This window comes from Apodemus sylvaticus, chromosome 1 (genome assembly GCF_947179515.1).
Source record: "Apodemus sylvaticus chromosome 1, mApoSyl1.1, whole genome shotgun sequence".
Lineage (NCBI taxonomy): Eukaryota > Metazoa > Chordata > Mammalia > Rodentia > Muridae > Apodemus > Apodemus sylvaticus.
The window spans coordinates 75,269,930-75,297,031 of record NC_067472.1 but is presented as its reverse complement, the minus strand read 5'-3'; the positions used below and the strand labels follow the sequence as shown (position 1 = coordinate 75,297,031).

The following is a 27,102-nucleotide window of genomic DNA, read 5'->3' as shown; positions in this document are numbered from 1 at the left end:
ATTTCCAGAGTGGTTGTACCAATTTGCAACCCCACCAGCAGTGGAGGAATGTTCCTCTTTCTCCACATCCTCGCCAACATCTGCTGTCTCCTGAATTTTTAATCTTAGCCATTCTGGCTGGTGTAAGGTGAAATCTCAAGGTTGTTTTGATTTGCATTTCCCTAATGACTAATGAAGTTTAACATTTTTTAGGATGCTTCTCCACCATCCGAAGTTCTTCAGGTGAAAATTCTTTGTTTAACTCTGTACTCCATTTTTTAATAGGGTTATTTGGTTTTCTGGAGTCTAACTTCTTGAGTTCTTTATATATATTGGATATTAGCCCTCTATCTGACGTAGGGTTGGTGAAGATCTTTTCCCAATTTGTTGGTTGCCGATTTGCCCTTTTGATGGTGTCCTTTCCCTTACAGAAACTTTGTAATTTTATGAGGTCCCATTTGTCAATTCTTGATCTTAGAGCATAAGCTATTGGTGTTCTGTTCAGGAACTTTCCCCCTGTACCGATGTCCTCAAGGGTCTTCCCCAGTTTCTTTTCTATTAGCTTCAGAGTGTCTGGCTTTATGTGGAGGTCCTTGATCCATTTGGAGTTGAGATTAGTACAAGGAGACAAGGATGGATCAATTCTCATTCTTCTGCATGCTGACCTCCAGTTGAACCAGCACCATTTGTTGAAAAGGCTGTCTTTTTCCCATTGAATGTTTTCAGCCCCTTTGTCGAGGATCAAGTAGCCATAGGTGTGTGGGTTCATTTCCGGATCTTCAATCCTGTTCCATTGATCCTCCTGCCTGTCACTGTACCAATACCATGCAGTTTTTAACACTATTGCTCTGTAGTATTGCTTGAGGTCAGGGATACTGATACCCCCAGAATTTCTTTTATTGTTGAGAATAGTTTTAGCTATCCTGGGTTTTTTGTTATTCCAGATGAATTTGAGGGTTGCTCTTTCTAACTCTGTGAAGAATTGAGTTGGGATTTTGATGGGTATTGCGTTGAATCTGTATATTGCTTTTGGCAAAATGGCCATTTTAACTATATTAATCCTGCTGATCCATGAGCATGGGAGGTTTTTCCATTTTTTGAGGTCTTCTTCCATTTCCTTCTTCATAGTCTTGAAGTTCTTGTCATACAGATCTTTCACATGTTTGGTAAGAGTCACCCCAAGGTACTTTATACTGTTTGTGGCTATTGTGAAGGGTGTCATTTCCCTAATTTCTTTCTCAGCCTGCTTACCCTTTGAGTATAGGAAGGCTACTGATTTGCTTGAGTTGATTTTATAACCTGCCACTTTGCTGAAGTTGTTTATCAACTGTAGGAGTTCTCTAGTGGAGTTTTTTGGGTCACTTAGGTAGACTATCATATCATCTGCATATAATGATAGTTTGACTTCTTCCTTTCCAATTTGTACCCCTTTGACCTCCTTATGTTGTCTAATTGCCCGAGCTAGTACGTCAAGTACAATATTGAAAAGATAAGGAGAAAGGGGGCAGCCCTGTCTAGTCCCTGATTTTAGTGGGATTGCTTCAAGTTTCTCTCCATTTTGTTTGATGCTGGCTACCGGTTTGCTGTATATTGCTTTTACTATGTTTAGGTATGGACCTTGAATTCCTGTTCTTTCCAAGACTTTAAGCATGAAAGGATGCTGAATTTTGTCAAATGCTTTTTCAGCATCCAATGACATGACCATGTGGTTTTTTTCTTTGTTTATGTAGTGGATTGCATTGATGGATTTCCGTATATTGAACCAACCCTGCATCCCTGGGATAAAGCCTACTTGATCATGGTGGATGATCTTTTTGATGTGTTCTTGGATTCGGTTGGCAAGAATTTTATTGAGTATTTTTGCATCGATGTTCATAAGGGAAATTGGTCTGAAGTTCTCTTTCTTTGTTGGATCTTTGTGTGATTTTGGTATCAGCGTAATTGTGGCTTCGTAGAAGGAATTGGGTAATGTTCCTTCTGTTTCTATTTTGTGGAACAGTTTGAAGAGTATTGGTATTAGGTCTTCTTTGAAGGTCTGATAGAATTCTGCACTGAAACCATCTGGTCCTGTGCTTTTTTTGGTTGGAAGACTTTCTATGATCCCTTCTATTTCTTTAGGGGTTATGGGACTGTTTAGATGATCTATTTGGTCCTGATTTAATTTTGGTATTTGGTATCTGTCAAGGAAATTGTCCATCTCCTCCCGATTCTCCAGTTGTGTTGAGTATAGGCTTTTGTAGTAGGATCTGATGAGTTTTTGGATTTCCTCAGTTTCTGTTGTTATATCCGCCTTTTCATTTCTAATTTTGTTAATTTGGATACTTTCTCTGTGCCCTTTGGTCAGTCTGGCTAAGGTTTTATCTATCTTGTTGATTTTCTCAAAAGCTCCTGGATTCATTGATTCTTTGTATGGTTCTCTTTGTTTCCACTTGATTGATTTCAGCCCTGAATTTGATGATTTCCTGTCTTCTACTCCTCCTGGGGGAATTGGCTTCTTTTTGTTCCAGGGCTTTCAGGTGTGTCATTAAGCTGCTAGTGTATGCTCTCTCCATTTTCTTTTTGGGGGCACTCAGGGCTATGAGTTTTCCTCTTAGCACTGCTTTCATTGTGTCCCAAAGATTTGGGTATGTTGTGCCTTCATTTTCCTTAATATCTCTTAACATCAATGGATTCAATTCCCCAATAAAAAGACATAGACTAACAGACTGGATAAGGAAACAGGACCCTACATTTTGCTGCATACAGGAAACACACCTAAATGTCAAAGACAAAAACTACCTTAGAGTAAACGGCTGGAAGACAATTTTACAAGCCAATGGTCTCAGGAAACGCGCCGGAGTAGCCATTCTAATATCAGATAAAATTGACTTTCAACCTATAGTCATCAAAAGAGACACTGAGGGACACTTCTTGCTGGTCAAAGGAAAAATCCACCAAGAAGAACTTTCAATTCTGAACATCTATGCGCCAAATGCAAGGGCACCCTCATTCGTAAAAGAAACTTTACTAAAGCTCAAAGCACAGATTTCACCTAACACAATAATTGTGGGTGACTTCATCACTCCACTCTCCTCAATGGACCGATCAGGAAAACAGAAACTAAACAGGGACACAGTAAAACTAATTGAAGCTTTGGACCAATTGGATTTGACTGATATTTATAGAACATTTCACCCTAAAGCAAAAGAATATACCTTTTTCTCAGCAACTCATGGTACCTTCTCCAAAATCGACCATATAATTGGTCACAAGACAGACTGCAACAAATACAAGAAGATCGAACTAATCCCATGCCTCTTAACAGATCACTATGGTATAAGAGTAGTTTTCAATAGCAACAAAAACAACAGAAAGCCCACATACACATGGAGGCTGAACAATACTCTACTCAATGACACCTTGGCCAAAGAAGAAATAAAGAAAGAAATCAGAGACTTTTTAGAATTTAATGAAAATGAAGGCACAACATACACAAATCTTTGGGACACAATGAAAGCAGACTCTCTTTATACATACTATCTAGTCTCTCTTTTAAGAGATCAATCTTAGTTCTGATAGTTCAAATGGACTGTTAGAAGGGAACTGTATCTCTGCGCATTATTTCATAAAAATCCACCAATTCAGTTTAACCAGAAGACTCACAACCCTAGGCAACCTTCTCCTGTGTATCTGACAGCACTACTTAAGATTTTCAATGTCAAAAACAAAGCAAGAAAGACTAAGAAACTATCACAGACCAAAGGAGAATGGGCACCCAACTACAAACAGCTAGTGACCTGGAATGGATCTAGGATGGAGAGAGGCTATTACTGTAGAACCTTGTGAAATCTAAATAGGGTATGTTCATTAGTCAATCAGGTCCCAACAATGATTTCTCTGATTTTAACAATATATTTGAAGGAACAAACTGGGTGAGTGGTTATGGAAATACTCAGGAATCTGTGAGAATATCTGTGAGAACAAGAGAATATTAACTCTAAGTCCAATCTGAGTTGTATACTAAGACTATGTTTCAAAAAATAAAAACAGGTACTGAAGAGATGGTTCGGCAGCTAAGAACACTAGCTACTCTTCCAGAGGAACCCTATTTGGTTCCTAGTACCTAGATGGTAGCTAACAATTGAATCTAACTCCAGTTCCAGGGGATCAGATGCCCTCTTCTGACCTCCAGAGGCACTGACTGCATGTGGTACACAAACATACATGAAGGCAAAACATCCATACACATAAAAAATTTTAAATTAAGATGAAAATAAAAAATTCTGCATTCCCTTTATAAATGAAAAATTATTCTAAATGAATTATTTTTAAAAATTCAATCTTTCAAAGTATTAACTTTTAAATTTTTATAGTAATGAGTATTTATCTACATGTATGCCTGGGTGTCATAAGCTCATCTGGTACCCAGAGAGGCCAGAAGAAGGCATCAGATCCCCATGAAACTGGAGTTCTACATGGGCACTTAGAATTGAACCTGTGTCCTCTGGAAGAACAATCAGTGCTCTTTACTGCTGAGATATCTTTCCAACCCTCAAAGTACAAAATTAAAGCAACTTTTATGTCAATGAATTAACACACTTTCTATTTTAATCTTTGATTTAGTAGACGATCCCTGGATTGTCACATATGTTTTGCAAATAATCAGAATACAATGCAGGTACACATGGTTCCAAAAGGATGTCATAAGAACACTTAATAGAATGGCTCTGCTTCTAAAAACTTTAAAACAAAACAAAACCAGCTTTATTGTAAGGGAGGGAGGGAGGGAGGGAGGGAGGGAGGGAGGGAGGGAGGGAGGGAGGGAGAGAGAGAGAGAACTGAACCTAGGCAACAGTATTAAAGATTATTAAAATATGTTGTTTATTTTGGTTGATGTATGGGAAGAAAGTCTATCTTAAACATTGATAACTGGAAAAAAATAGGTATTATGACCGTCTTTTCATAACTGTGGCTATTCTTCACTGATGATACCCTAAATTATACTGATAATTTCACAAGTTTCACATTTATTTAAAGTTTATTCATAAGGTACATTCTAAAGTCATAGCTATGAATATTTCCTATTCCATATAATAAAAGCAATTATTTTCTTTAGCACCACAAGCTCTAATCATTCACTTTGAGAAAATATCTGTCAAACAGTCAAGTCAGAAAACCCAAAATTGTTCATTTCTGCTAAAAAATAAAGCATTCAAATTAAAGAGCAGTTCAATTGGCATGACCCATAACTGCAAGAATGCCTTTCCTGAGGCAGCTTTAGTCCCGTGGGACTGAGCAGGCGTGCATGATATATGCTATCCATAGAACTTTCACTTTTACCAAGCTCCTTCCTTCCCACTAATCATTCAACATTAAACTGGGCAGATTAAGTGGTACTGGTCACAAATACTTAGCACCCTGGGAAAAAGAAGAAAGGTCTGCTTTAGCTTCTACTCCCCTTACAGCACATCCCCTGCTAGTAAACAAAGTTGTTACAGTGGACACAAGTGTCCACTTAAGGACACAAATTCACTCATGATCCCCTTAAGAAGCTTATACTAATATACAAACAGAACACACTTTTACATACCTATACTTATAGAGACAAGCATAGAAATATTAGGTACAGAGTCAGGCCTCAGAGAGTTCCAGTCTATCTAGCAAGAGGAAACCAGGCTAGACAAAAGGTTCGCGCATCCAAAATGATACTCAGAAATTGGCAAGCAGTTATTTATGTCCCGCCGGCAGCAGGAAGCCCCGATCTGTGTTTTCATCTGCTCCTAACTCTCAGCTTTTGCTTCCCCTGCCATCTAAGGTTCTCTCATTTTGATTATCTTTTGATTCATTTGCCCCTTTGAAAACCAGATAAAAGAAAGTCAAGGTCTGTACTCTCTAGAGAATGTGTCTTTTAACAAAAGCTTTCTATAATGTCCAATTTTGCACGGTTAGAAAACCTAATGTTGTTTGCTTGCTTTTTCTCTTTGTGAATGTCCTCACTGTAACCAAAGATCCTCTTCATAGCCCAATCCCAGTGTTACCTTTAAAGAAAAGGACCTCCTAGTTTTGTTCATCTACTCTTCAGGAGCTGAAGTTTTAATGCTGAGCCAAGCATGACTAATCTACCCTAGAACAGCTGGCTAACATTGCATGAGGTACCCATCTCCAAGCCAAGATGTCAGGGTCACACAGTACTAAGTACACTGACCTAGAGTCAAAGGCAACATTTTCTTCAACAGTCTATGGGATAGCAATTTTCCTCAGAAAAGACATGTGGACATAGCATACATCTGAATAAAGAGCAAACATAACAGGGATGAAAACCACCTGAAGGATTACAGTATGTTAAATGGGTTACAGACTAACTATAAAATAACTGCAATGTACTGGCAGAAAGGGAATAAGGAAGCACACTTGCATAATAATAATATGCCTCAAGGCAAACAGGGAAGAATCAGGAAGAACAGGAAACCCTCAAAGACCAAGCAAAGGAACTTGAATTTAAGAGAACTACATGAAATACAGATTTCTAGCAAAATGATTACCACATAAGTCATCTTTAAATAACACATGTCTCAGGTCACACAAAAATGACAGTAGCAGGGACCTGGCAGAAATTGCTGAAGGTCCTCCTGTCAGGAGCACTTCTGACTTTCTGCTGCATGGCTAAGATAATTATGCTGCTGAGAGTTTGTTGATGACAAGAAGTTTGACAATAAGGCATTTGAATGCATTAAATTTAGATGTGGCAGGTAAAATCTTTTAGAGCTAGCACTCTGAAGACTAAGACATAAGGATTACAAATTGGAGGCCAGCCAGGATTACACAGGGAGTTAAGGACAGGGCTACACAGCAAGACTCTCAAAACAAACAAGCAAACCATTTAGCATGAAAAATATCTCACAAAGGTTCTATCTTTTTGTTAATGGTTTTGGTTTTTCGAAACAGTTTCATATAATGTGACTGTTCTCAAACTTCCTTCCCATGTAGCTGAGGGCTGTGGATAGCCCTGGGCTTGTATTTTAATGCTAATTCCATTCCTCAAAAGAGGCAGCAGATGAGGAGTGGCCTGGTGAACCTTCTCCCCACCTTAACTTTTCAAATAAAGGCTTGAGCCAATGATTGGGCAGGAGGAAGTAGGAGGAGCTGAGAGTCTAGGGGAGGAGCGACTGGGGATAAACAGGAGGGAAAGGATCTATGGGAAATCAAGGGAGAGGCAGGCCACAGAGAGAGAAACTCCTGGCCTGAAGAAACTGCAAGTTATATGGGATAATATAGATGGAAATAGAGTAGTGTAGTGGGAGATCTGCCCAATCTAGGCTTGTAGCTTGTTTTGTTAACTGATTGAGTTGAGCTTTCTTTTACCAAGGAATTGGGTTGGAAACAAAGTAGCAACAAAAGCAGAGGACGATCTTTAATTCTTGATACATACTCTACCTCTCAAGTGCCTGTACTGCAAGCATGTGTCACCACACTGTCTTTAGATGGTCTACTTGTATGAGGAAAGCTGAAGAGGTTAAGAATAAAACCCCTCTCTCCAATGCCTAAGCTATGACAGGACAGTGGAAAGGGAGAAAGCTGGCTTCACCTCTAAGAACAGAAGCAGGTAGGATACTGTACAACAGTGCTCACACCCATCCATGACTTCACTTTTCACAATTTCAGTTACCTATGGTTAACACAGAAAATTCTAGAGGAAATTTGTAACTGTGTGCTATTCTAAGTACCATGATAAAATATGAAGCCATCTTGTTTTACTCTAAAGGGGGATAAATCATCCATCTGTCTACAGAACACCCAATGCTACCTACCTGTTAGTTACTATGTAGTAGTCTCTGGTTATAAGACTGTCCCAGTGGCGCATGCCTGTAATCCCAGCACTTGGGAGGCAGAGTCAGGCGGATTTCTGAGTTCGAGGCCAGCCTCATCTAAAGAGTAAGTTCCAGGACAGCCAGGGCTATACAGAGAAACCCTGTCTCAAAAAAAAGCAAATCCAAAAAAAAAAAAAAAAAGACTGTCCCAGAAGCATTTGCTGCATCTAAATAACCACATTTTACTTAATAATGACCCTTAAGCACAAAAGTGATGCTGGCGATTCAAACATACCAAGGAAAGGCCATCAAGTTCTTCCTCTAGTATGAAAGGTCAAAGTGTGGTAAGATATTTTTAATAGAACCCATTTACATACCATTTACTATACAGTATGCTGACAGAATCTCTGCACTTTAATACTAGTGAATGTTAATATCTGTGTGTGTGTTGAGCACGCACGGTCAAATACATGATAGAGGTGTGTCACAGCAGACATATGGAGGTCAGAGAACAAACTTCATGGAGTTGGGTCTTCTCACCTTTACATGAATTTCAGGGATCCAGCTCAAGTTACCAGGCTTGCATAGCAAGCATTTTATCCACGGCAACATCTTTCTATCCCCATTACTATTATTCCTAAATTACAAAGAACCAACTTTGTCACAGATATGTATGCATAGGAAAAAAATACAAGTTTCAGAGTTATCTGTAGTCTCTCCCAGTCTCTGAGGATCTTAGATGGGCTCTATGGATAAAGGAGGTATATCATAAACCAAAAGAGTTAAATACACATGCATAAACTTGCATTTCTTTAAAACAACTCATTTTAATTTTTAATCTTATTTTATATATGTTTTACCTGGAATATACCGTGTAACATGTGCATGACTGGTGCCTATAGAAGCCAGAAAAGAGCATCAGACGCCTGGAACTAGAGTCACACATAGTTGTGAGTTATCATGTGGGTTCTGGGAATCAAACTTGGGTCCTCTAAAGACCACTGAGCAGTCTCAACCCATCCCCTAAAACAACTTAATTTTAACTATATTAAAAGATGTACCTGGCCGGGCGGTAGTGGCACACGCCTGTAATCCCAGCACTCTGGGAGGCAGAGGCAGGCGGATTTCTGAGTTTGAGGCCAGCCTGGTCTACAGAGTGAGTTCCAGGGCAGCCAGGGCTACAGAGAGAAACCCTGTCTCGAAAAACCAAATCCAAAAAACCAAAAAAAAAAAAAAAAAAAAGATGTACCTGCTGGGCGGTGGTGGCACACACCTATAATCCCAGCACTTTGGGAGGCAGCGGCAGGCGGATTTCTGAGTTCAAGGCCAGCCTGGTCTACAGAGTGAGCTCCATGACAGCCAGGGCTACAGAGAGAAACCCTGTCTCAAAAAAACAAAAACAAACAAACAAAAAATGTACCTGACATCTCTGATTCAGAAAGTTAAAAATGACAGCATTTAAAACTATATGCTGTCCTAGGCCAACAGTGTGCTCAGTGTACTGACAAGGTGAACTGCATTTGCTGCCTGAGTGAAAGTAATCCAACTGACTAGACTGTTGTGATGTCATCAAATTTATTTTTACATCTGCAATGACTCTTAAAAACTAAGAAATCAGACCCTTGAGAATTTCTTACTTGTGCTGCTACTGCTGCTTTTATAAGTCCTTCTGTTCCTTCTACGTGACAGGAAGGTCAGGGTGCCATCTTAAAAGCAGAGAGAATAGCTCTCAGCAGACACAGAAACTGCCTGGATCTCAGACTTCCCAGACTCCATAAATATGAGGAATGAATCACTTGGCTTGTTTGGATTTTGTTTTTAATTTTTAAGACATAAAATGGAAACAGGCATGCCACGGGAGGCTAGTTCTCTTCTTTCACCCTCAGGTTTCCACGTTTCTACAGTGAGTGGCATACTTGCTGAGGCATTTCACTGACCCTGCTTTTTGTTTTGGAGCAGGGTCTCATGTGGCTCCATGAGCTGGCCTGGAACCTAATGCACGGCTACGGATGGCCTTATCCTGATCCTCCTGACTCTCCAGCCTGGACCTCCTAAAAGCAGGAACTACAGGCATGTGCCACTACATGGAAATGGGCTATTTTTAAGATATTCAGTCCCAGGTGTTCAGTTTATTATTTGTGTTTTAACAGCAGTATAAATATACTAAGAAATATTTCTAAAACAATTTAATAAATTATAACTCACAATTACAAATGTTCTAAATTAATGTCTGAGAAAAATCTAAAGAACACAAATATAAGCACAGCTTGCCTCTCTCTCTGACAACACACATACTGTTTTCATTATTTCATTAAGAGATCCCTCTTTTTAAAGTGAACATGTCCTTAATATTACCAAAATAAGATAACCTGTAGAAATGCCCAACAATGCAAACATCAGACACAGGTATGCATTTCCCCTAACCAGTGACCAAATGACTCATTAGCCATGTATCTATACTTACACATCTAAAAAAATGCTGAACATATACTACAAAAGAGAGATAGTGCTACAAAATCTAATGAACTCAACTGTCCAAAAGCGGAGAAGCTAATGAAACAGGCGGGGAAGGACATAACTCAATGCCATCAACACTGGTGTCAGAACATACACGGCAATGAAACAACACACTCCAGGTGGAAGGGAAGCAACATTTCAAAAGGAGGCCGATTTGAGATGAATCTTGAAAGGTGAAGAGGAGGAAAGAGAGGGTAACAAGAACCAAACTATCAGCTGAGAATGAGAACATACTACATGAAAGCAGAAGCTACAGCCACAGGCCACACACACAGATTCTTCTAGGAGTGACAAAAACAGCTCTTACCAAAGGTCCCTAAACAAAAAGGGACTTAAAAAAAAAAAAAAGTTCCACAAGAAATACTAGATCTTTAGAATTCACACAAAAAACATAATTTCTCTTTCAAAAACAATTTGATTCTTGGGAAGAGTGAAATATTAGTTATTAAATTTCAGTGTCAAGTTACTGGCTATTTACTTATTATACTATTGAAAGAACATCCAAGGACTAAGGATGTAGTTTACACACATGAAGGCCTGCCACCACATAATAACATATAAACTTCAACTTTTATCTGAAACACTAAAACTGTATTGATAAAAGAAGTAACTTACTGTTGTATTAATTCATTTTCATTAACTTCAAAAACCACAAATGAAGTACTTAAATTAAGGGTAGTATTTTAGTTACTTTAGTTACTTTTTTCCATTGCTATGACAACTTATGACCAAGGCAAGTTAAAAACTAAAGCATTTACCTAGACTTATCTGGTTTAGCAGGTTAGAGTCCCAGTGAGGACAAAGCAAAGGCATGGAGGCAGGACATCTAGGAGTTCACATCTTGATCCAAAAGCAGGAGGCATAGAGAGAAACAATGGGAACCTCAAAGCCCACCCCTTGTAACATAAGTATCAATGAGACCACACCCTACTCCTTCCCAAACAGTTCCAGTAACTGGTGATGCCAAAGCACTCAAACATAGGAGTCTATGGGGGACGTCTTCATTCAAATTTCCACAGGGAGCAGCTAAGTGATACATTAGGAAGCACCATCCACTTTATACAGTCTGCATTTCCAGTGGATTTCTGTCCCTTTTTACCCCATATTAATATACCTTATCAGTGACATTTCAAAGGTAGTGATACTCATTTATAAGCAGTCCATTAAGGTGTCAGTGGACATCTTTCACATATTTACTACACATGGCATCAGACAATGATATTGGTGTACTTTGCCACCTAATAATATAATGGACACCTAAATCATTATTGCTTAAACATGCAGGCCACTGAGAGACTTTTAAAAGCATAATTCAAAAGCAAGAAAACATATAGGGGAAAAAAACAGGCTAAATAAGGCATTCCCATGGCATCAGAAAGGTAAAAACATCTTAGCATAGACACCAAAGTACCAACTTTCATCATGAAGCAAAACTGGTGAACATTTGGATTGTGAAATTCTGTGTAGCGTGTAATTTTTAAAGACCCACACTTGTGCTGGCTAGGTGCCAGCATCTTTGGTCTCTGTCTGTTCCTAGCCCGGTGCAATGGCAACACCATGTCCTCTGCCTGTTTCTCTCAGCTTTGCTAAGCTGCCCCTGCAGGTGTCCCTCCTGCAAACACCTGGAGCGTTCAACCAACCATTCACCCTCCCTGGCTTGGTTCTGCCAATGCCACAGCTGCCATGCTGTTGTGCCCTATCACTCGCCCACCTGAATGGCTTGAATGGAAAACAACAGACAATCTTAATTTTCAAATTAAGCAGAATGACACAACCATTAGCAGTGAATCTATTGTCCTAAACCCAGCATCTGTTCTTGATAAGATTAAACAACTCTGACCCAACTCAGAGATGACTCCAGGAAAGGGCGTTAGGCCCCAAGGGAGAGTTGTTGTCCCAGGACAATTCCCCAGAAAAGACACTGATAAAATACTTCCCAGAAAAACCATAAAGTATACTTGCTGAAGGACACCTGGGCCCTCTGGGGACGAAAGTGCCCTCCCAGGATGATTTCAATTACTGAAATTTGCCCTCTAAAAAAGTGTATAAAAGGTGCTTGTAACTTAGAATCGGAATCAGCAAGAACATGTAAGTCGTTGTTCACCATGAAATGCAATATATTCATTAAATACAATACTCTGGTCTCCTATTGAAGATAGCCTACCATTACACACAAACAGATGGCTAAATCTGATAGACACAATGTCTGGGTAAAAACCAGTTAAAATATTACATATATTACCATTTATATAAAGTACAAAAACAGGCTAGAATAAGGTCAGAAGACAACGGTAATCTTTGGGAATGTCAAGTAATCAGGGGAACCTTATGTGCTAGCCATGCTGTTTCTTGTTTTAGGTGACATGGAGATGTTTGCCGTGTCAAAATGTATCAAGACCAATGTAGTGTGGTGTGTGTGTGTGTGTGTGTGCGTGCGTGAAACATGTATATAACCACGCTCTAATAATAAGTCTGGTTTTGCAAAAACTAATTACAAGCAGGGCGCAGTGATGTACACTTTTATTCTCAGCACTCAAATTCCTGATTTGAAAGCCAGTCTGTTAGTCTAAAGGATGAGTTACAGGCCAGCCTGGGCTACACAGTGAGATCTTATCTAAAAGGGGAAAAAAGGGGGCAAAAATTAAAAACTTATATGTAAAAGTAAAAATAATTAACAGAAAAAAAATAAGCTAAACTGGAGATGAGAATCCTACATTTTCCTACATCCATAGTTTCCGCTCGGCCCACCTGCTTTGCATGCAGACTCACTACTTCCTTTTACTTCCCAGTTTTATCTTCACAGACACTCTTCTGCCTTTCCTATGCAAAGCATATATATATTCTGACCTACTTTCAATCTATCAATAAGTTAGCTGAACACTGATAGACCAGACATCCTGGAGATGAACAAGCAGGAACCTGTCTGACCATCTTCCTTTGCCTATCATGGTCTTTTGGATAGAGTGGTCCTCCACAAACATGAAGTAAGCAGATACATCTATAAGTCCGGGCTCAAAGAAGCTTCAGATAAAGACCTTAAACTTGACAAGAACTCTCAGAAGCAGAAATATTACACCTCTAGCTTTGCCAAGTAAGAATGAAAGTGCTAGGAATTGCTAGGAGAGAAACGGAGACCAACTTTATGGTAGCACAAGTTTGATTTAGAAAGAAAGCACCACCCTGACACGAGGAGAGAAAACATATCCTGTTGGAATACATTGTGTGTCTGTCTGTATTCAATTGTTAATTCTGTACTGGTGGAGAGCTAAATGCTGGTAGGATCCTGGTATTGTTATTTCTAAGGTCCAACACAGGTCTCTTAGTTTGTAAATACTCATTCTTACTAGCCTAGAAACAATCTAGAATTATATCTGATTGGCTGTAAAAAGAGCTGAGAGCCAATGGGCAAAAAGTAGAGGGTGGAACTTCCGGGCAGAGAGATGGACACTGGGAAAAGCAGCAGAAGCAGATTTGCTAGGGACAGGGAGGTCAGTGGACTGACCAGAGAGGAGGAGAGATAGAGCTGATGGTGCCAGGATTAGTCAAGTTTAGAGTAGTCTGGCGAATGACTAACAAAAGGCCTAAGCATAAAAATATTAAAAAGCCTCTGTGTTATTATTTATATCTTTGGCGGGTCCAAGATAGTCCGGTTATAAATTCCAATGCAAAAAGCCCAGAGGCAATAAGTTAGTGGGCAAAGGAAGTGAGTGTACTGGATGACACTGAAGAGGGAAGCAAACACTTTTCTTTAATCAGGATAAAATTCAGGCACTAGTATTTTTCCAAAACTACAGACTACTTTTTTTAAGGTTAAGCATTATGACTACCCCCTAAACATTTTCTTTCACTGCAAGAGATGATAGAAGTAGAGAATATGGCATATGTTTAAAAGGAGTGATTTTCCCCAGCTAATATTAAACTTCAAAAAGTAGTTAGCTCAGTGGGTAAAGGCACTTGTTACAATGCCTGATTCTAGACTCAAAACCCACGTGATGAGAGGAGAGAACAAACTTGGACAAGTTTCCTCTGCCCTCTCACATGCTATGACATTCTTGTTCACCCACACAAACAAATAATAAATGTAAAACTAAATAAACAACTGAAGCATTTTTAGGATAGCTCAAAAAGAAAAACATAATTATTGAAATCTGATAAATAATAGTATTTATGTGAACTCCAATTCTTTTTTAAAAGATTTATCTTTATTATTGTATATGCATACGTGTGTGAGTGTTCCACGTGCACAGGAGTGCCTGGGAGGGGGATGGAACTGGACCCCTTTGGGCTGAGTTGCAGATGGCTGTAGGCTGCCTGATGTGGATGCTGAGGAAACCATACTCATGTCTTCTACCACAAGAGCAACAAGTACTTTTAACCAGAGTCATCTTTGGTTTAAATGTTTCTTTGTGTTCCTAAAAATAAATGTGAGTTAATGCAAACACTGGACAAGTCAAATCAACCACCTAGATCTTAATTTTCTCATGTGTAATGAGCTTAGACCAGATGACCCTTAAGGAACTACTTTTGGTTCCAATGTACCACATGTCTTCACTTGGGACAATTTTAGAAACATAAATTTGTGATGAGTACCAGATTCTTTACCTCCCAGTGCCTCTAGGAGGCATCAAAATCCCTTACTAAAGTTATTCGGTAGTGATTTGGTTTACTATGTCTAATCCATTGGACAGTTGACATTAAAAAGAAAAGAGATGCTGAATCAAAAGAATCAAGTATAATGTTCTGTGCTATGGGTAACTAACTGATGAGATCATTTGTATTTCTTTCAGCCCAGCAATAGGAAAAAGTCACTACCACATGTACCCTGAGCTTGTGTAGTAAAATATCATTTGCTGGTCTGTTTGGTCAAGAAACTTTGAAGCTCAGGAGTTTCAGTAGCACAGGATTTTGCTAACGCAGCTCTGTTAATGGCAAGTAACATTTTTATAGAAGCTTTTATAAGAATAATGCCAAAACCTTCTTGTGGGCAAAGTCCTGTAGAATTCCAGGGGTTTGTCTGCCCACGGTCCAGCTGAGGCATTCAGTAACAGAAGGACTGCTCAAAGATGAATTAGCCCTTTGTTCCTTTTCTGCTATTTCAGAACCCTTTCTGGTGTTTCCACTGATGTCTGGCCATGTCATGACACCAAAGAAGCCGGCTTGAAATCACTGTTTACTCTGGCCTGCATACAGGTTTGCTTGAAGAACTTCATCCAACACCCCTTTCAGAATACATAACAGCCTCTAGGCAGCACTGAGAGATAACATTGAGCAAAGTATTTTAAATTATGCCTAACTTCAGAATACTCCCTTTTTTTGTTTGTTTTGTTTTTTGGATTTGGTTTTTTTCGAGACAGGGTTTCTCTGTGTAGCCCTGGCTGTCCTGGAACTCACTCTGTAGACCAGGCTGGCCTCAAACTCAGAAATCCGCCTGCCTCTGCCTCCCAGAGTGCTGGGATTGCAGGCGTGCGCCACCACCGCCCAGCAGAATACTACATTTTTACTTTGAAAAGATATCAAGTCGTTTTTAAATGTATCAAAAACAGATAAAAAGGCAAATATAATATAAGTTTGATATGTAAATAGTAAGGACTTGGAAAATGCTTTTTGAAAAGCTTTACCAAAGTAAGTAAAAATTTTGAAATAAAACATTTTAGAACAGAAACAAACACATATACATAAATAGAGAAGGATAAGTATTATGATGTGAAATTGGTGTGTTAGAAAATAACACACTAAAGATGGAATAATTAGAAGAAAAAAAAGAAATTAAGATTCACCAAACACCAGTGGTGATGCATGCCTTTAATCCCAGCACTTGGTAGAGGCAGGCATATTTCTGAGTTGGAGGTCAGCCTGGTCTACAGAGTGAATTCCAGGACAGCCAGGGCTTAACAGAGAAACCCTGTCTTGAAATCCAAAAAAAAAAAAAAAAAAAGATTCACCAAACACAAAGTAAAAATCTGAACAAAAGCTGAAAGGATTTTTTTTTTTAATAAAGACTTACTCTATAACCATAGAGGTTATAAAGATAATATGATTACAGAAACACATTTCTACCAATGTACCATTAAAATTAAAATATAGTGGCTACAGAGATGGGTCAGCAGTTAAGAGCACTGGCTGCTCTTCCAGAAGACTCAGGTTCGATTCTAAGCAGCTACAAGGCAACTCACAGCTGTCTGTTAACTCCAGAAGATCCGCCACCTTTTCTGGCCTCCTCAAGACATACATGTAGGTCAAACACCACACATAAAAATATATCTTTAACCCAAACCATCCTCAGTAATATAAATGCTGTAAACTAAGGAACCATAAGCAGAGAGGAGAACTTACTATAACACGTGCTGTTTATATAATTATAAAGATGACCACATGGTGATTTCATCTTGTAGTGGTCATCATTAGTAACTCAAACAAAAGCAAAATCTGTTGATATGTGACAGTGACTTGCTAAATAAGAGCTTTCAATAAAAACCTTATAAAGATGAACTCTCATTTACTACACAGCATATCTGGGATAACCACAGAAAAATTCAGTGATTCTGCAAAACCTCTCACTTTGAGCTACCATAACAATTGCCCAAATCAGCTTATTCTAAGACATGAGCCTACATAATGAACACATGGTGATTTCCGTATCTACACCACAGTTCTGTCATCTATTGCTGTGTAGCAAACTGCTCCAAAACTCAGTAGCCTAAAACAGTAATTTATAACTCAGGACTCCTTGCAGATTAGAACTAAGTTGGTGCTTTGCTGTTGGTTTTCTAGATTCAACAATCATTCAGTTGCACTGAATCTTCCAAGATAGCTTCGGGCATCACAGGCAGGCCTCTCTCTCCAGAAGAGTAGCTGGATCTTTTACATGACATCTGGCTCAAAACATAGAAGTGAAAAATGCTGGTCCTTCAAGGGTATAGCCCAGAAACCCTAAACAACAATTTACATTAGTCAGTGAAAATCAGTCACCACGCCAGTCCCATCTAGGTCGGAGGCAAATGAACACTAGTTCTGACAGGCAGGGAAAAGGCAATGACCATGAAGACCTTTAATCAACTCTACATGGAAAAGACAGAATTATCATTTGAGCATGATTCTATGACAGTTTCTTACTCAGTGATACAAAGCAGGCAAAAAGAGCTATTCTGTCAATATCAGACCTGCTTTTATATGTATAATATATTATATATAACAAATACATAGAAAGGACTATTAATTTGGACAAATTTGGACAAAAAAAATTACTGCATCTTCAAACATAGTTAAATACACTTGGTATACTGCTCTATGTACTGTCTTATAAGTACAAACAAGCTGTAAATTCCCTTAGCACATGGCTGTGTGGAGGACAGCGGTTGGATCTGGCTTATTTTCCTTCATCTTCACCTTATTTTTTGAGACATAATCTCTTCTCTTCACTGGTCTGCACCAGCAAGTGCACTATCTGCCAGTCATCCGTGTGCCCAAGCAGTGGAGTTGCAGACACACACACACCACACCCAACTCTTTAAATGGGTGGTGGATAGCAAAGCCAGGTCCGCATGCTCACTCAGCAGAGACTTGACCTACTGAGAAGTGACCCCAGTCCCTAAGAAACAATGTGAACTAACAATATAAAAATAAAAATTAGTAGTTTCTTGAAAACCCAAGTACTCAAAAACAGTGACTCCAGGAAAATGCTGGCATTAAAAAATAAATTAATACAGAAATTCTAACATACCAAAGAGATCTATAAAATCACTAATGATACAACTTGATGAGAAAACATCTCTCCCTAGAAGGAAAAAGGTGGACACAAATTAAATGGAAAAAGAATCAAACGGTTTTGTTGTTGTTGTTTTGGATGTTTTTGACTTCCAATTCATCCCCTAACAATACCTATCTTATTTTACAGTCCTGATAGTATTTCTAAATTCTAAACAAATACTGACCTGGAGGTTCTAGCAATGGAAATTTCTTGGAACTCCAAGTTAGAATTCCACTCACCCTTATAGATACCTTTAAAAACATTTAACAAGTAAGAAATGCTAAAGTGTAATACTATTACATACAATATATACTATATACTAATATATACTATTACTTACAATACAAGTATTGAAGCAATGGAGAATGCCAGCAAACCTTACTTGGTACTATTCTGATAACCTAACACCTAGAATGTAGGTCAGTAGTACTACACAGAATCTTAATTTCAGATTGCCAATTTATGGTGTGATTTTGCTTACAAAATTTATTACTATTTGGAACATTCATTCTATAACACTTTTCTTTAAAAAAAACAAAAATAAAACCAAAAACTTTTATCTATTTTTTATTAAATATTTTCTTTATTTACATTTCAAATGTTATCCCATTTTCCCCCCACCCACCACCCACACCCCACACCCTGGAAATGCCACCCATCCCCCCCTCCCCCCCCCCCCCCCCCCCCCCCCCGCTTCTATGTGCTCCGCCACCCCACCACCCACTTTTGCCTTTCTGCCCTCACATTCCCCTACACTGGGGCATTGAGCCTTCATAGGACCAAGGGTCTCTCCTCCCACTGATGCTTGACAAGGCCATCCTCTGCTACATATGCGGCTGAAGCCATGGGTCTCTCCATGTATACTCTTTGGTTAGTGCTTTAGTCCCTGGGGATTCTGTTTGGTCAACATTGTTGTTCTTCCTATGGGGTTGTAAACCCCTTCAGCTCCTTCAGTTCTTCCTCTAACTCCTCCATTGGGGTCCTGGTGCTCAGTCTGTGAGCATCCACCTCTGTATTTGTCAGGCTCTTGTCGAGCCTCTCAGGAGACAGCTATATCATGCTCCTGTCAGCAAGCACTTCTTGGCATCCACAACAGTGTCTGGGTTTGGGTTTGTATAGGGGATGGATTCCCAGGAGGAGCAGTCTATGGATGTCCTTTCCTTCAGTATCTGTTCCACACTTTGTCTCCGTATTTCCTCCCTCGAGGATTCTGTTCCCTCTTCTAAGAAGGATGGAAGCACCCACACTTTGGTCTTCCTTCTTCTTGAGCTTCATGTGGTCTGTGAATTGTGTCTTGGGTCTTCTGAGCTTTTGGGCTAATATCCATTTATCAGTGAGTGCATGCCCACGGGTGTTCTCTTGTGGCTGTGTTACTCACTCAGGTTGATAGTTTCTAGTTTCATCCATTTGCCTAAGAATTTCATGAAGTCACTGTTTTTAATAGCTGAGTAGTACCTCCACTGTGTAAATGTAACATGTAAACAACACCCTTCACAAGTCACAAATAACATGAAATACCTTGGTGTGACTCTAACCAAGCAAGAGAAAAGATCTGTGTGAAGAGAACTTCAAGTCTCTGAAGAAAAAAAATCAAAGAAGATCTCAAAAGATGGAAAGATCTCTCATGCTCATGAATTGGTAGAATTAATATAGTAAAAATGGCCATCTTGCCAAAAGCAATCTACAGATTCAACACAATCCCCATCAAAATTCCTACTCAATTCTTCATTGAGTTAGAAAGCAATTTGCAAATTTATTTGGAATGACAAAAAAAAAACAGAATAGGAAAATTTACTCTCAACAATAAAAGAACATGTAGGAGAATCACTGTCCCTGACCTCAAGCAGTATTACAGGGCAAATAGTGATTAAAAAAACTGTATGGTATTGGTACAGAGACAGGCAGGTAGATCAGTGGAATAGAACTGAAGACCCAGAAATGAACCCACACACCTATGATCACTTGATCTTTGACGAAGGAGCTAAAACCATCCAATGAAAACAAAGACAGCATTTTCAACCAATGGTGCTGGTTCAACTGGAGGTCAGCATATAGAAGACTGCACAATGATCCATTCGTATCTCCTTGAACAAAGCTAAATCCAAGTGGATCAAGGACCTCCACATAAAACCAGATACACTGAAACTAATAGAAAGTGGGGGAAAGCCTCTCAAAACACATGGGCACAGGGAAAATTTCCTGAACAGAACACCAATGGCTTATACTCTAAGATCAACAATGGTCAAATGGAAACTCATAAAATTGCAAAGCTTCTGTAAGGCAAAGGACACTGTCAATAGGACAAAAACAGCAACCAACAGATTGGGAAAAGATCTTTACCAATCCTACATCTGATAGAGGGCTAATATCCAATATAAACAAAGAACTCAAGAAGTTAAGACTCCAGAGAATCAAATACCCCTATTAAAAATGGGGCAAGAATTCTCAACTGAGGAATATTGAATGGCTGAGAAGCACCTAAAGAAATGTTCAACATCCTTAGTCATCAGGGAAATGCAAATCAAAACAAGATTCCACCTCATACCAGTCAGAATGGCTAAGATCAAAAACTCAAGTGACAGTAGATGCTGGTGAGGATATGGAGAAAGATGAACACTCCTCTATTGGTGGGATTGCAAGCTAGTACAAGCACTCTGGAAATCAGTCTGGTAGTTCCTCAGAAAATTGGACATAATATTTCCTGAGGACCCAGCTATACCATTCCTGGGTATACACCCAGAAGATGCTCCAGCATGTAATAAGCACACATGTTCCACTATGTTCATGGCTGCCTTATTTATAATAGCCAAAAGCTAGAAGAACCCAGATATCCTTCAAAAGAGGAATGAATACAGATAATGTGGGATGTTTAACTTTTATTTTATCTATTGTGTACATGTGTATGAACTCCTTTGCCATGGTGTGCATGAGGTCAGAGGAAAAAATGCAAGAACTGGCTCTTTTTCCACTATGTGATCCTAAGGACTGAATGGAAGACAGCATGCCTAGAGTTAAGGGTCTTTACCGGCCGATATCTACTCTCTCTCCCCATTCTCTCACTTACTCATTGGCTGTTGATGCATTGTCGTGCTGTGTAGCCCTAGACCTAAATAGCCTGGCACACATCCACTGTTATCCCAGACTGGCCTCAAACTGGTATTTTTCTTGACTCAACTTCCCAAGTGCTGGGATTCCAGGTGTGTACTACCATACCTAATTCTGTATGTTTTAAAATCCCTTCTTATAGTGAGCTGGTGAGATGACTCAGTGGTTAAGCACACTCACTGGTTGTTCTTCCAGATGACCTGAGTTCAATTCCCTGCTCATGACCTTCTATAAAGGGATCTGATGCCCCCTGTGGCATTCACTATTTACACTGATAACGACCAGCTCCATCCCTACTGTAAGAAGGATGTAACAGCAGCAGCCATAAGCATGTCTTTCATTACACCAAACAGTTTCCTCCACCACAACCCTGTCCTGCTTCCTTCAATGCCACATCAGCTGTCATCTCCCTCAGTCATGGCTCTACACCTTCCTTCCATCTGATAGACAGGGATTTCTCAAACAAGTAACACTTTAATGTTGAATTTTCAGATGTAACTCTTATGAAAGAATTATATACTTTTCCTCAATTTCCTGACTTTTCAAATGGCTTTCTTCAGGATTCACGATTTCAAAAACATATCAAAATGCCAGGAAGGAATTCCCATGAATAAATTCTAGTCTTTATGTTTCTTTTGTTCAATTTTTTAAAAAAAAATTAGAGTTTGAGGGTTTTTTTTAAAAGGTTTATTTACTTTTATTTCATGTATATAAATGTGTATGAACGTTCTGCCTACATGTACACACATGCACCATGTGCATACCTATTCCCAGGAAAGGCCAGAAAGAATACCCAATCCTCTTCAACTGGAGCTGCGGTGTGGGTGCTGAGAACTAAAGCTAGGGCCTCTGGAAGGAGAGCTAGTGCTCTTTACTACTCAGCTGTCTCTCCAACCACCAGGATAATTTATACATAAAAACCTCTCTGGGCAGTATTTTTAAATTCAGCATCACAGAGGAAGTGCTAATTGCACAGTCTGTTGAGATGAAGTGTTTCAGTGAGAGGACATGTTCTACACAAGTTTCCACAGCATCTTACACTGTCACCCTCTGGTTCTAGAAGACCCTACTGAAAGGAAGACACTGAGGCACGGAGGTAAAGGGGCTAACGGGAAATTAGACTGTAGGAAGACACAAGAAGGCTTAGAAAGTCCCACTCCTCAGAACATCTTTGCTATGTGTTAGCACAAAGGCCATGTTCCCACATCAACAAGTAAGCCTTGCATGTGTCAACAGCAGCAGCAGCAGGAGCTCAGTAGCACTTTCCTCGGAGCAAAGGCAAGTGCTCATAGCTTTACACGGTTCACAGAAAGGCAAAGTCAGCCTCTTCCATCTGAAGTGCAGGTCCAGCTGACAGCAAGCTCCCTGGGAGTTTGTGTGCTTGTGTCCGTACAATTAACTCTCCAACTGAAAAGAACACATATTCACACGACAATACTAACCAACTGTATCTCATCCTGAGCCACCCTACTTTACAGGTATGAAGTGAGAGCAGCTGTGGTCCAACAACCTCTCCACTCACACTCCAGTGCTGCCCCGTCTCTGCCATCCAAGTACTTACCTTCACTCCATAACCAGAATCACGGAATTACCGCATTCTCTAATAACTGTGTGCCTGTCCCTGTGTTACAACATATTTGCAAAGAAAAATCTACCCTAAACACACTCCACAAATGACCTTCTTGCCATCCTACATAGCTGATAGTTAATGCGACCTCCTCCTTAGCATTTCTGTACATTAACAAGTTTTCATGAAGTATTAAACATAAACTACGTAGGGTTAGAGAGATGATGCAGCTCGTAAGGCGCTAGGGAGAACCTGTGTCTGATCCCAGAGCCTAAATAAAAGACTAGACATGGTGACACATGCTTGCAGTTCCTGAGCTGGAAGGGAGAGACAGGCAGACCAGACCTGGAGATCAACTCGCTGGGTAAAATCCAAGCCAGTGAGAAACCTACAGTTTTAAAAAATCAGATAGAACCTGAGCAATTACATTTTAGTGCATGTACGTGTAGTCTCACACATTCTCTCATATTCTCTCTCTCTCTCTCTCTCTCTCTCTCTCTCTCTCTCACACACACACACACACACAAACACAAAAACATGAACACATATGCACAAAATCTACTATGCAGCAAAGCTAACTAGGAAACAAAATGAAAATAACTATTAAAAGACTTCACCTGGAATATAAAAACAGAACACCCTGGAATTTGGGGGTGGGGAATGTGAAATGCTGTTATATGAATGTCAAATTTAGTTTTAGCATCCAGTATACACTGCAGGAGAAGCAATTCCTAAATGCAGAAATGATAGCTGAGGAAACCGAAGTCAATCCTGCTTTCAGAGACCAGGATTGCTGACAATGGAACCACCAGCTATTCAATACTCAGCCTCAAAGCTTTAATGTCAAGATCACAACTAAGTCCAGTATTCTTTCAAAGCACAGGAAGGAAAAGAAAAAAGTAAAAACAAAAGAAAAAAAATAGATTAAAGAGATTTAAAATGCATTAACCAAATATAATGCATGACCCTTGTTCAGGTCCTAAGTCAACTAAACTGATGGTGAAGCAGATTATGAAACAGGAAATAGGATCACTGACTGTATCATAGAAACACTGTCAATACTCTTCAGGTGTGGCATTAAGACTATAATCATTTTCAAAGTGCTTATGCTTTATAAATACCCATTAAAACATTTACAAATATAAGGATCTTTGGGGCTCGGGTATAACTCACGGTAGAACACATACCTAACCTTGTAGGGTCCTGGCTTTTTTGCTAGCACCTCAAAATACAAAGGGGGCCAAGGGGAGGGGTAGCCAGGAAGTGGTGACACATGCCTTTAATGCCAGCACCTAGGATGCAGAAGCAGGTGCAATTCTGAGTTTCAGGCCAGCCTGGTCTACAGAGTGAGTTCCAGGACAGCCAGGGCTATACAGAGAAACCCTGTCTCAAAAAAAAAAAAAAAAAAAAAAAAGAGGGGGAAAAAAGCAGTCCTAGATTCTTCAGCTTAAAAAGGCATCTGTGGCTGGCATGGTGGCTCATGTCTTTAATCCCAGCACTTGGGAGGCAGGCAGATGAGGGTTTGAGGCTAGCAAGGTTCACATATCAAATTCCAGGCCAACTACATCTGATTTACACCCTGACTTCCAAAAAAGGGCTGTTCTTAGTATGTTCCAAAATAATCTAAGAGGAGATGGAAGGCAGAAACTGAGTGAGAGAGCAGGTGCGAGGAGGCAGATGAGTCCCTGCAGAGTAGCAGGCACACAGTAAACAGCTTTTGCTTTTGCATGTCTTTAAACTGTTTCACATTATTTAGAAAAAAATAAATGCTATTTCTAGACAGGACAGGTCTCCCAAGTGTTCTATTCTGTCTCCTATGAAGGCCTCATGGGCTTGGCACTGACTCCTGCCTCCCCATCACACCTACTACTCTTCATTTGAGTCCCTCCTTCCTTCTCCTCCACTCTGTGGAAGAAAATCCCATGTCATCCTAGGCCATCTACCAACCACTGCATGACTCTGTTTTATGCGACAACTTCCCCAGCATCACCTGCAATACACACTGTAAAAGGGAGGTCCCACTGTATTTCTATGGTCTTCAGAGCAAACCGCCACTCAGTGAAGCAGACAAGAGGGATGGTCTCAGTGGAGCGCAGTCTGAGCCTCTGTAGCTCCACACTACCACTGAAAAAGTATCAACCCGGCCTTCACTAAAGACACTGTTGACAACTATTTTTTAAAAGGATAATGCAAAGCATCCTTAAATCTCACAACAATGAATGCATAGGATCAAGTCAGCATAGTGGAGGCTATGATCTTTCTCACTTCAGAAAGAATTCCTTATGAGCAAGCAAAATTGTCTCCTTAATAATCTATGCCCACCTCTACATGCCAAGATGCACACTGTACTGAAAATTCATCTTCTGTAATGAAAACTGGCACAGGCACAAAACTGACATTACCTTGTATCTCATCTTGGGACAGGAATGAATGTAGAAACCCATATAATAATAGCTGAGTTGCGATGTTTTCTCATGCAGTTGTCTAGTAAAAGCAATTTCTCTGCCAAAAAAAGAAACCAAAAAAACAAAAGCCATACAGTTAATTTTGGTTTCAATCTTCAAATAACCTAATGGAAAGAATCAAAATATTCAACTCTTAAGAAAAAAAAATTTTTAAAAAGACAATATGATTTTTGCTACAGAGATACCCCCAATAACATCTAAATTATTTCAAATAAATACTTCTAAGCTCAGATTTTATACTTTAATAGGAAAAAAGAACTGATCTACAACCTTACAATATGACATAAAATAAAGGTATCTATAACTATACCCTAAATGTTCAAGGAATCTGGGCTATTTTTAACAGCACAACAAAATTCTAAAAATTTAATAGCCGGTGCTGGAGAGATGGTTCAGAGATTAAGAGGACTGACTGCTCTTCCAAAGGTCCTGAGTTCAATTCCCAACAACCACATGGTGGTTCACAACCATCAGTAATGGCATCCGATGTCCTATCCTGGTATGTCTGACAGCTACAGTATATTCATATAATAAAAGAAATAAATCTAAAAAAAAAATGTAATAGTCAATAAGTTTCTGGAAAAACTACATATCCATTTACACTCAGCCCATTTAGCATATATGAATCATAATTCTTTGTATAGTACAGTGGATACACAATTTCCTTAGAATGAGAGGAACGATTCAGCACATGCCTCTCTCCATGCCTTCTCTATTTGTTAGCAGAGATGAGGACTGCTCAATCAGAGAGGCTAGTCTTTACTGCAAGGTTGTATATAAAAGCAATTGTAATTTGTAGTAAGATAAATCTTGGCACAAAATTTCCCTACTTGTCCAGCTGAATAAGCAGGCTGTATAGGAGAGTGTTAATAATTTCTAAAGCATAAAGAACAGTTTTTCAAAGTATTTTTTCTTGTTCTTCTTTCTTTTTAATAGTAGCAATGGATATATAATATTCAAGAGCTTTTGTTATCTTCTGTTAGACAAGGTTTCATTTTGTAGTGTAGCCTATCTCATAATTTGCTTTGTAGCCCAGGCTGGCCTCAAACTCGCAATCTTCCAATCCCAACCTCCTAGGTACTAATTGATGGAATACTCTGTTCATTTTGCAAATACAAATTTAAATCTCTGAAAGGTTATCAAAAAAATATTTAAAATATTTCTTTAACAGAATAAGTGTTACTGTTCCTAGAACTAATCAATTTTCAAGATTCAAACTGAGGAAAGAATATATGTATCCAAGCAAATCCCGACAGACCCAGCCACCCACACACAACAGCTCTTGACCACACACCGGCTACTCAAGGTAGCACTTGTTTCCTCAGCCCTGCCTAGTTTGGATCACTGCACTACCACTTAGCTGATCCACGGGCCACTCTCAACTATCCAGCATGTCACTGGGCTCTCTCTTCAAAATACAGCCTGAGTTTGAACACCTTCACTACCTCTAAGACAGTCTAGCCTTTAAATTGCTTCACATACAGAACAGAGACCAGTTACAAACCTTGTGTAATAAAAGTTTGTTGATACATTAATGTAAAGAAAAATGTCAGGCAGGCAATGTCAAATGGGCAGTAAGACAGAGGGAAAATTAGTATCAGCCCAACTTACAAAAATCAAATTGTTAATTTTGAGAAAAGCATCAAGAATTCTAACTTTGATAATTCAGAAAAACAATACATATATAAAACTAAGATAATTGGGCAGCATACTTCATAATAGTGTAAGAATGTGACTGTAAGACTCAAACACAGTAAGAAAAGAGCAGAGGGAAAAAGAGATTCAGACTACCTGACAACAAAGCAAAGCATGTTACGAACCCCCTCCTTTGAGTTGTATTGCATACATATACAGACAAGCAGAAAAAGAACAGAAAACAAATACTCTAAAGAAGACACCCCACCACAACCTTCTTGCCATTAAAGACATCTGTGC

General features: G+C 39.3%; 1 protein-coding gene across 11 annotated transcripts in view; it reads right to left on the bottom strand.

The window, feature by feature from the left end:
* The window catches only part of Ate1 (arginyltransferase 1), a 125,201-nt gene that overhangs the window by 53,808 nt on the left and 44,291 nt on the right, over window positions 1–27,102 (bottom strand). For 10 of the 11 annotated variants that reach the window (XM_052197275.1, XM_052197214.1, XM_052197232.1 and 7 more), the window contains one exon: window positions 25,105–25,204. In XM_052197275.1, coding sequence (XP_052053235.1) covers window positions 25,105–25,204 — 100 coding nt within the window. Of the gene's footprint in view, window positions 1–21,844; window positions 22,543–25,104; window positions 25,205–27,102 lie in introns of those variants that run through there. The other variant, XM_052197256.1, reaches the window with a different exon arrangement.